This window comes from Lactuca saligna, chromosome 9, assembly GCF_052625555.1.
Source record: "Lactuca saligna cultivar CGN05327 chromosome 9, ASM5262555v1, whole genome shotgun sequence".
In the NCBI taxonomy this organism is placed as follows: domain Eukaryota; kingdom Viridiplantae; phylum Streptophyta; class Magnoliopsida; order Asterales; family Asteraceae; genus Lactuca; species Lactuca saligna.
The window spans coordinates 189,468,521-189,480,169 of NC_136425.1; the positions used below are offsets into that span (position 1 = coordinate 189,468,521).

At 35.3% G+C, this 11,649-nt stretch overlaps 1 protein-coding gene across 1 annotated transcript; it reads right to left on the reverse strand.

Annotated features, from left to right (window-relative positions):
- Nucleotides 1-7,930: 7,930 nt before the first annotated feature.
- LOC145017644 (uncharacterized) lies at nucleotides 7,931-10,049 on the reverse strand. Its single transcript, XM_078975633.1, has 2 exons — nucleotides 9,890-10,049; nucleotides 7,931-9,025 (listed from the first exon to the last, which is right to left on the reverse strand). Exon 2 carries the CDS (start codon nucleotides 9,006-9,008, stop codon nucleotides 8,070-8,072), a length of 939 nt encoding a protein of 312 aa, XP_078831759.1. The 5' UTR covers nucleotides 9,009-9,025; nucleotides 9,890-10,049; the 3' UTR covers nucleotides 7,931-8,069.
- Nucleotides 10,050-11,649: the final 1,600 nt, after the last annotated feature.

Genomic DNA, 11,649 nt, shown 5'->3' on the forward strand with positions numbered 1-11,649 from the left:
ATTTGCTCGATGTCCTTTGACTATTCAATCGATACCACCACATACATATATTTTTCAGTCAACGTACGGAGGATCTTCTCAACAATCTTGACATCAGTCATAGTTTCTCCGTTACTTCTCATTTGATTTGAGATCGTTAGGATCCTTCCAAAATACTCCGAAATTGTTTCGTCCGCCTTCATCTCTAGGACTTCAAAATCTCTTCGAAGCTTCTGCAGCATCGACTTCTTTACCCGATCATTTCCGGCAAATCTTTTTCTCATGGAATCCCACACCGCCTTCGAGGTCTTTCGATCCAAGATCTGCTCGAATGTGACTCTGTCGATCGCCTGGTACAGGTAATGTTTGACCTTCATGTCTTTCATTCTCAGCTCCTCCAACTTCTTCTTTTCTGCATCACTCTGAGCAACGCCGACAGTGGGCTCTCTAATTCCTGGATCAATCAGACCCACATCTGTTTTGCACGCAACAAATTCTCCATCATTTCACTCCAGTGTTCGTAGTGCCCATCAAACACCAACACCTTCAATTTGTCGTCACTCATTCTCTCTCCTTTGGTGATCAAAAGTTTGCTCTGATACCAGTATGAAAGATAATAATTCAAACGGTATTGCTCACTAAAATCTGATGATTAAAATGAGAGCCAAAACGGCCTTTAAATACAGGAAATTACAATGGGAAAAAACAAACTAAAGCTAAGAATCTGGAAGATAACAAAATAAACGGACAACCACTAAATAACAGGAAGTAGCTATTGACTTGGTTTAGCACGTGCACACAGCTCCTACTTGAACTCGTCTGCTTTATTATTTGAATTCTTTTATTCGCCAACTTGAATAATAACCATGCAAACCATGCAGACTCCAACAGTTGGTGGATTAAGACAATTTTTGTAAAATTAAGGGGAAGGGTGTAGAAATTCGAATTTGTTTATAAGATGTAACTTCTCTTCTTATTTTATTAGTATATCCGATTAAGATCTAAAAGGATATCTTCCATAGAAATAACTTTTGCCTTATGGTTGATTTGAAGCAATAAATGTTGATTTAGTAACGAGTCAAACATTTCCTTATCGAGTTATATTCTAGGAAGCAATCTCTCATCATTTGATGAAGGGAAGATGAAGGATGACGAATTGTGTCAAAAGGGAGCTCTAGGGTTGGGGATTGAAGTCCAAGTGAGATATTGAAATCACAACCAAGGATTGAGATTATTTGAGGTATAATTCCCTCATTGTAGACTCCACAAACCGAGTTGGGGTTCTGGCTACGTATTCAAATTTAATTTTACATTTTTTTTTATGGTAGGGTTTTTTTAATAACCCTTACAAATATTTGATTTGTTTCTAGGCTCCAATCTATCACCTACTTGATAAATTTGGTGTTTGGGTGGAAACCAGTTATGGACCGTATAGCCTCAAGGTATGATGATGAAGTTGTAAAACCATTATGAATTAGATTCCATGACCATTAAAATGTAGCATTGTTTTAATAAACCATTCAAGCAATCACAAACTTAAGAAATGAGAGAATCAAGTTTTGATGATTTAGATTTGGGGATTAATTAGTTGATTGATGAAATTAAGAATTTAAGAAATTGAATTGTGATCTCATTATGGAATTGAGTTAAACAAATTAAATAGATTTAGAAAGTATTAAATTACATCATTTATGATAAATTGATATTTTGAAATGGTTAGAATGATTGCAAGTAACTTAAGCATGTTATTGTAAATTAAGAACTTAATTCTATTATAGGAAGTTTAATGATCACTAAATATCATGATTTATTGTGAAGAACTCTATGGATCAAGTCAATGTATTAATGTGTGTCTTAATGGATATTAATGGTGTTTGTAGGCCCATACTAGTTGTAAAAATAAGTAATTTTTAAAGCTACTTGTTTAAGTGAATTTAGAATGGCTAAATGGGAGTGTAAAACTGAGTTAGTAACCTATTGTACAAAACTGACATGTTCATTAGTAGAAATTGACACATAACATAAATAGGATACCTATTTTGACAAACAATCTAGAAACACGACATGTCATGTAGAAAAATGTGACACATTGAGAAAAGAGTCGCATCACCCGATGCACAATGTCTTTTGTGATGGAGTCATATTTTGAATTTTACGGGATTTGACACATCTGTTTGACATGATTTCAATTATATAATTCCTAACTATGTTAATAATGGATAGATTGAGAGTTTAGGAATTTTCTGACACTAAGGGTATTTTGGTCATATTTAGTAATTTACTTCATATCATATAGGTGGTGTTTGCAGAGACTTTTATGAAAGTAAGGAATAAGTTTCTAGAATATTAGGTGAGTTATCTAGAACACGCTCCCATACCTTACTTTAAATTTCATTATGTTTTACTTAAATGTTTTTGTTTGGTACTTTGTATACTATATGTATGTGTGCATTCATGAAATCTCATTTTAAGAAGTTGGTTTAGTTATAAAAGAAAAAAAAAATATGATTCTTGAAAAAGGGTTTGAGCATCCTACTTGTGCATATAATGTTAGGATGGATTGTGACTGTGAGATCCCAGGTACCCAAACTATTGATCATTCGTTGTTTGTACGTAGATTTCTAAATAATTGTCATGTGTAGATGCTAGCTACCCCTTGTGTGGTATAGGGCTGTGGTTCCCCTAATTGGCTAACGTTTAATCTGCAGAGTAATAGTTGGCAGTGGTTCCTTGATGACACTAACCATGAGTCTAATATACTGAATCACCAATTTTTGTAAATTGGACTATTGATATGGACAAGGATGGGGTGCAGTTGCATGCATTGCATCTAATTTTATGATAAAACTGAGGTTTACCCTTTTATGTGAATTTGTAAGACTTATGAGTCCTTTTAGAAATAATATTGTTTGAAGCAAATCTTTTGGGTATATACGAACCTTTGTTTTGATTGGGTTATTAAACTCAAGTTTTCAATGTGTTTTTGATTGTTATCGGAGGTTTAATTTGAGTGAGTTGGATTGATTTGCCTTACTCTAAATGAGTACCTCAGGTAACTCACTATGGAAATCTATCGACTAACTTATTTTGATGTGTGTTTAAATTAAAGTCTTTGGAGATCAGAACTTTTAGAAGACCCCAACTTATGGGGAGCTTGAACTATGTGTTTGATATATACGGTTACCTCGCATGTTTAAACAACAAATCTTTTGATAACTTTTGGCACCATTTGATATTCCAAAAACTTTATTACAAACTTTGAACTTCGTTTTTAAAACTGAAAATGGTTTTAAATGTATGATTTTATAATACCCGTGTGATCAGAGTTATAAATTAGTATAAGAGCAATGGTTTTGATACTTACTGTTTACTCACATGTTTAAACAACAAATATTTTGATAACTTTTGGCACCATTTGATATTCCACAAACTTTATTAAAAAACTTTGAACTTTGTTTTTAAAACTGAAAATGGTTTTAAATGTATGATTTTAAAATACCTATGTGATGATAGTTGTAAGTTGGTATCAAAACAATGGTTTAAGTGAACTAAGTACTTGGATTAGTACCTAGACTTAAACTAGTATTATTTTAGGGATGTAAAATAAGTATCATATCTGAATTTTGAGTAAAATGAGAGATTTACATGTGTTGGTCTTTAAATGTTTAATTATTTTCTTAGATATATCATGTGAATGTCTCGGAAGATGAGTATGTAGCAATCGTGTCCTTTAAATAATAGAAATATTATGGGAACTAGTTTCAAGAAAAAACTACTCTAGTTATGCTTAGTGGTACATGAGATGGCAGACTTTTGCAAGAGCCTACCAATTTGATAACAAGGACAAGGAAATCGAGATAAGACATCTTAGAAAAAAAATGCATGGACCTAATTAACATTCTTCATGTATGTCCTGATAGATTTATACAACGTATGTGCATACATTTTATAGGCAAATAATAAATATTTTGGAACTAACAAACTGGATTTCTAAGGATGATGACACCTAAAAATCCATGCTAAGTTGTCGAAAAGAAGACAAACAAGGAAGGTAACCTGGAGCATGTAATGTCATAGCTATGTTGGAGGAGTTCAAACTTATGTTGGAGGGAGAAATGAAACAACGATATAAAAAAACTACTTGGCAGATTTTGAGAAATATTGGATGAACAAGAATTGATACTTATGGAAGAAATGAAGATAATATATGAAAATTTTGATAACACTACGATTAAGTTCGGAGAAAAGGATGCACACACAACAACAAACATGTTAAAAGATTTCATGTGCGAGATGAAAGTTAGACTCACTCATTAACAAGAGAATTTTTAGGTGATGATATTACAACAGGAAGAGCGTGTAACGCCCGTAGATCCGGGCTAGTCAATTTATAGATAATAGGAGTCGAAAACGACTTTTCAACAAAAGATTATTTAGAATAAATAATCTCAACCAATTTTAGAATATGTCTCAAGGGTTCCGTACATATAAAGAGCACCGAAATCTGAGTTATAACGAAGAAGTTATGACCCGTCGAAGTTTAGCGACGGAACTGGCACGGCACCGCGAAGACGTAAATAGTTAATTTATGATAGATCTTCCTTTAGCCTTAGTAATCTAAATGAAATTCGTAGAATATGCTAACCTGAGAGCGTCCATAAAAAGAACGCCCAAATCTGACTTCTTATGAGGAAGTTATGATTTTTCGAAGTTTCGGCTTAGCGGTGTACAACCCGAAGTTCGAGTATTAGATTGAACGCTTTTTAGCCGACACAACCTAAACAAGAATCGAATATCTCGTTATTAGTAGCATAACAATAAAAAGACAGACGAAAATGGACATTGGATGAAAAAGTTATGAGATTTTAACGGACCAATCATGTTCCGGCCTGTTAAAAATATAACTTTAAAAATAAAGTTAAAATTAGCCGACGGAGTCTAAACAAAAGTTGTAGAGTACGTCTCCACCTACACGTGGATATAAAGAACGTCAAAAACGGAGTTCATATGAATGTGTTACAAATTATAATAGCATATTTACGTATTAAAATAAAATATAAATCATATATATATATATATATATATATATATATATATATATATATATATATATATATATACATATCATTAGAAAGGTATCGACGATGCAGTTATTATAAGACTAGTGTTGAGTACTTTCGATATTAGTTTAGTACAAATATCGTTAAATCTATTTAAAATAGTATTATGAAGGGGTGTTTAGTCGTTTATATAACTATAAGACCATTAAGTAATTATGGAGGGTAGTTTTTGTAAATTCAATTACTATAAATAAGAGGTTTGGGTTCTCATATTTCTTGCACCATTCTCTTGATTCAAGAGTCTTTCTCTTTTTATCCCCCGAGCATTTCGGTCCCTCGTGATTCGACTTCTCTTTCTGTAGTTTTAGTATAGTAAGGTGAGCGCCGAAGCTCTGCACAAATCTTTCTTAGAAAGATTTAGCGATGAAGTTCTGCCCGTGCAGAGCCTGACTCTTAGCTAAAACTCCCTTGTAAGTAAGTTATGCTTACCCTATTTTAATATAGCTTATATTTAAAATTAATATTGTTATTATGAACTTATAATAAATATTTGAGCCATTATTATGACTTATATAAGTGTCGTTATAATATCTTTTTAACTACTCGCGGTACGAGAAATCTGGTTTAAAGGGCCGCATAGGGTTGTTGGATTTCAGAAGTGCTATACACCAAAATGGTCCTACCCTCCGGTGTTTTATGTCTGACCCCTGTCCGTACATAGTGGTTTGAAAGTATCGTTTAAACGCTTATATAATAATAATAATAAAACTAATAATTAGTCACGATAAATATTAGACTAAAATCTAGTAGTAATAATACTAGGTTTCGTCGAAGAAAATTATTTTAAAGTAAACGAAGCGCTATCCGAGTACCGAGTCACCACCTTCTCTGGTGAGTGCATAGTTACTTTCATCTTACACATAAATATGAAGTATTTTATATAAACTACGTGTTATGTGTGCATGTTATCTGAATACTTGTTGTCTATGCTGGATGAACGTTTTTTTATATACATGTTTTAAATGATTTGAACTGTATATGTATTTTAAATATACAAGTATGTTGGGTATGAGATGGGTAGATGAATGATGAGAGATAAATGATGATGTGAGTAAACATTGGCAGCAATAGACTTAGTGCCTAACAAATAACATCTGCAACTATGGACTTAGTGCCTATTAGACAACACTGGTAGGTATGGACTTACTACCTGTTAGGAATTGGTAGCTATGGACTTAGTACCTATTAGATAAACACTGGTAGCTATGGATTTAGTACCCATCAGCTATGAAATTAGTGCTTTACGAACGAGCATTGATAGTTATGGATTTAGTGTCAGTCCTATAACTCTGGAAGCAAAGGACTTCAGAATGAACGAATGCAGGGTAGATGATTCTTAGGATAGATCCTTAAGAGTAAAGAAGATAACGGGATGGGTAATTGGGTCGATTGTTTGATTGTTTAAACATAATAATTATATTATTATGGGTTGAAAACCCTATGTACTCACCAGGTTTCCCAACCTGACCCACTCAGTTTATTTATATTACAAGTGTTGAGATGAAGTCACATTACACTGTAAGATTAAAGAGATGTAGATCACTAGTGTAAACAAATGTAAGTTTTGTTTATGCTTATGTTTCTGTATTGACGATGACATCCCAAATGTTTTATAACGAATTAAAAATACTTTTCTTCGGAAATGCTTTGATAACGTATTTATCATGTTTTACTGGGGACAAATTCCGCAACATTTTTATTCAAAGAGGTACTCTGATTGTTATAAAGCATAAACAAAATCAGTCTTTTCTGGCCGTGAAAATGGTGATGTTACAGAGCGGTACCATCAAGACAATTATGAGACTTAAGAACTCGACGAGACAACACATGAAAGAGACAATGAGAGCATTGCAAAAGAACCTAGCAACTATTTAGAAGAATGATGGTAGAGAACTTCCAAATGACATCTCCTCAAGGATTGGAGATAACTTTTTCATGGAAGGGTGCATAAAAAAGAATGAAGAGTTGGACACTTTTGTATATAGTTCTTTTATAAGCCATCATGTTTATTTGTTTTTATAGACAACTATATATATAGTTTGGGTTCATCATGCTAATCAAGGTTCAAATTTTAGGTTGGTATCATCAAGTTTCAGTTTATGGTTTTGCTTGTCTTAATTTGTAGATTTCTATTTTGCTTAGGATTTTCATTTGATTTTGGTTTGGATTGTACATTGGTGGTGGTGAAGGACTTTCATGTTTTTAATCTTCAAAAGGGAAATAGCAATGTGAAAAGCCGAAACTACCCTCATGTGCATGACACATAACCAAACCTTCTGATTTAGTTTGAAACATGGACCATTTCTACATCATACGTCAATTTCTGACACAGGTGCTATGTTGAAGAAACATCCAGGACTAAACATGTAATTTACTCAATACATAATAGAATTTTATAAGATGTCGAGTATTTTGGTCTTTTAATAAAAAACAAACTATTTAAATGAATCCTTTTTAGGAATGATAGATTCCTACATAGGTGAATTCCATCCGTTTAACAAGCAAACAAACCACGGAATAGAATCTCGAATTCCAATTCCATTGAAATCGATCATAATTCATGAACTAAACATGCCAGAAGAGACATATATATCCTTTTTTTTTTTTTAAACATCCATCCAACAAACATCTAAATCAATCAATTGCATATTTACATCAAGATTTAAAGAATGTTTTGGATTCATAAATTTCATGAACATAAACAAATCCAGGGAATCAGTAAATTACAAACACAAATTAAAACATTTTTTGTCAAACAAAAGTTTACATATAAAAAAAAAAAAAGAAGCTCCAATTTTCTTTTTCAAGCTTCTTCCAGTCATACACATCAACAAATATTGTCGATTGATGACAACAGGGAAGCATCGAAACCACTTCTCCTTTTATCACTCCTAAAAAACTAATTAAAACCCTAAAAACCTTTATCTTCATGATTCCCTTCTTTACATTCACTTTCTTATCATAATACATCTATCTTTCACCACCCAATCTCCTCCTCCTCCTCCTCCTCCCTGATCTTCCCAAAATAACCCTACCTTGCTGCCTCAGGCGGCTCACCAACGACATCCCATCACCACCACCACCATCATCATCATCATCTTCATCATCATCATCATCATTATCAAGTACTCTTGTGTCTCCACCATGACCAAATGCATGAAACAAAAGAAGCATATTCATGAAATTATTATTGATTCCGACATTCCCTAAACCATCATCATCATCGGAATCCAAACCGTATGGATTCCGTTCAATGACGTAATCACCGAATACCACGGAACCAGGCATTGAAGAGGTGACGGTGCTAATCACATCCTCGCGCTCACGTTCCTGCTCGAGCCGCCGCCATTTCTGCTCCTGGTCAGGGTCCACTTCACGTGGCTTAGCCGATGGGTGCACCTCTCTCACGTGTTTCTTTAACTCCTTATACACCCCAACAAAACTACACTCATCATGCATACAACTTCTTTTCTTTAAATTAAGATACTCACGAGCAGACTCCACCACTGTCCACCCTTTCACCTGCCCGCGACACAGCGGGCAGGCGAGCTCCGTCCCTTCTTTGATTTTCTCAACCGGTGGTGGTGGCAAACCACCACCACCACCACCACCACCACCCGTTGCTGGGGGCGGAGGAGGGTGGTGGTGGGCTTTGTACTGGTCGAGACAGTTGGAGTAGCGGGAGCTGGTGCCACACATGTATGGGCGGCAACCGTTGTTGTGGGAGGAACAGAGGAGGAGGACAGCATTGTGGGGGTATTCCATGCACACTGAGCAGGTTATGTCTTCCCAGTCTTTTGGTTTTCCGGTGAGGTCGCCGGAGACGTGGCGGCAGGTGAGGAGTGGGTATGGGGTGGTTCTGTGGTGGCTTGAAGCGGTTCTACGTCTTCCTCTGGCACTTTTTGCCATTTTTTGAAGAAGTTAACCTGATGTGAAAAGTGAAAAAGATTGATGATTTTGAGATTTGGGATGAAATAAGTTTTCAAGAAAGTAGAAAGTCAAAAATGGTAAATCACAATGTCTGAAAAGAACAGTTAAAAACACGCAAAATTGTATCTTTTGAAAGATAGTAAGTTGTAGGAAGGATCTGAATGCATATACATGTATAAGTATTTTGCATAAATATGGTATTAAGTTCTCTGGAGTAAACTACAAATGAGGTGGAAACTATGTAATTAAGCATTAATTTACTTTCCATGTTCCAAGAATTGATCCAATAATATTAATCACAATTCACACAAACAAATTACAGCATAACATTTCGATCAATATATCAAAACAAGCTACATTTTGCTAGCCTAAGAGAAACACTTGTGATAATTGAATTATTGAGAAGTAATTGCTGAAATTCATTATGTGGATCGTCATCTAGAAAAGCAATTACAAACAAATTAGAGCAACGGAAGCAAGCTCAAGTAACATAAGTTAAATTATCAAACATGAAATCTGCAAAATTGACCAAACCACTTAAACTTCAAAACAAATCTGGTACCAGTAGAGATCAAAGATAAGGTGCCACATCGAAATCATCAGGGATTCAGGGGAACAAGAGATGCAAATGAATAAATAAATAAGATTCTTTCGAATCCGAAGCATAAGGACACAAAACTAATTTGTTTTAATATAGAAAATCGAAAAGCAAGTGAAATCTAACCAACTGCAATCTACGATTCAAAAACGTAAATTTTACAATTTTGTCATAATCCGTTGAAAGAAATCAAATCAAATGATTATTCGAAACACAGTCACCAACTAAAAGATGAAATAGACTGGTTAAAAACAAATCATACCTGACAATCCTTCGGAGGAGTTTACAGGGTTAGATTTTTGTCAAAGACAAAGATCAGATTAGGGTTTTGTTGAATTGAAGGGGGGAGATCGAGGGATTGAATTTCGCTCTTTTGCGTAGGGGAAGTATATATCGGATTTATCGAAAATTTGCCCAATCGATATTCGCTCTGAAACGTAGGGAGAAAAAAAGCGAGAGAGAAATGGGAGTAGTGGGGTACTGCGGATCCACGCAATTTTAGGGAGCGTGGAGTCACGGACGACGGACTGAGCAGAGTTTTCAATTTTGGTCCTTGTGTTTTGGTACATCTTTTACTAAATTACACGAATGTTCCTTTAAGTTTGTATTTTTTCTTTGAAGTAATTCTTACGAAACTTTTTTTTTCCTCAAATGGTACATACGGATGAAACCTTGAATGCAGATGGACCTTGGGTTGGATGTTCGCTAAAGCAACATTAACATGCCCCCATGTGCCTTGCATATGAGGGTATTTTCGTCATTTCACCTAAAAAACAGTTTACAAACATTTTAATTGCACACCTGATCAATCCATCCTCGTTGTAATTAGGGCACCTAATCAATCTCCCTTCTTCTTCCTCAAAAACCTTCTGCTCCTACTGCAATTTGGGCATGCCAGAAATTTTGCATCCCCACAATTATTGCAAAAAAAATTAGGATTAATAACAAGAAAATCCTTCAAAAACTTAAACAAAGTTCCATCCTCGTGAAGCCGTTTGATCTCATATGCACCATCGATATCTTTTCCCTTATTGGATAGTTGTGGTAGTGTAACACCCGGTTTTCCAGATTGGGTCAATTTAGGGCTTTAAGGAGTCAAAGGCATGATTTCTTTGGAAAAACCAAGCCTCACGACGTGACCATTGAAGGGTTGGGAAGTGAAAATGGATTTGATGAGGATTCTAATTTAACTGAGCTCACGATGTGAGGTATGATGCAACCCAAGCCCATGATCTTTTAGGGTTTCCATCGTATTTAAATCCCATAAACTTCATTTTAGGGTTCCAAAACAACCTCCTTCATCCCCAATCTCAGTAAAACCCTAACCCTAGCCCCTCATCATGTTTCTGGAGCTTTTGGTGGAGTTTTGGAGGTTTGAAGAATGAGAAATCACCATGGAATCATGGTTGCATCTTGAAAGCTTCATTTGCGACCTTTAGCCACACTTTTGGACCAATGTGAGCAATCAATATACAAGCTTTATGTTTCCTTATTGCTAGATATAAGGTTTAATGCATATTTATCCAAGATCTTAAGAGTTAGAGTGTTAGGATTCCATAAAGTTGGCAACTGTAACACCCCAAATTCCAGAGGTGTTATTGAAGGACTTAAAGTGTAAATTAAGGAAAGGGACTCGATGAGTAGGCATGCTTACTCGCCGAGTCGGAGCGGGATTTCGGTTAAGTGGCCAACTCGCCGAGTCGGCGGCTTGGACTCGATGAGTTGGTGCTGAAGAGAGAAACCCATAATCCTGGGGGTTGTGCCCTATATAAAGCACATTATAACCCACCCTCAACTTCTTTGCTACCCTTTTGAGATCCAGAAACCCTAATTTTCGTGTGAGACTCCATTGTTGAGGAGATTGGAGCTTGGAAGAGGAATTTGGTGGAAGGAGCTTGAGAAATTAGAGGCTAGCATCAAGGGGCTTGTGTAAATTTGGGATCTACATCAGTTTGGGCACATCTCATAGGTAAGGAGCCATTATCTTAAGCTATTTCCTTTTTGGTTCATCCTTGGTGGTTG

Bases quoted from the DNA above. Each gene is read 5' to 3' on its own strand.
- LOC145017644 (XM_078975633.1), bottom strand. From the start codon at position 9,008: ATGGCAAAAAGTGCCAGAGGAAGACGTAGAACCGCTTCAAGCCACCAC.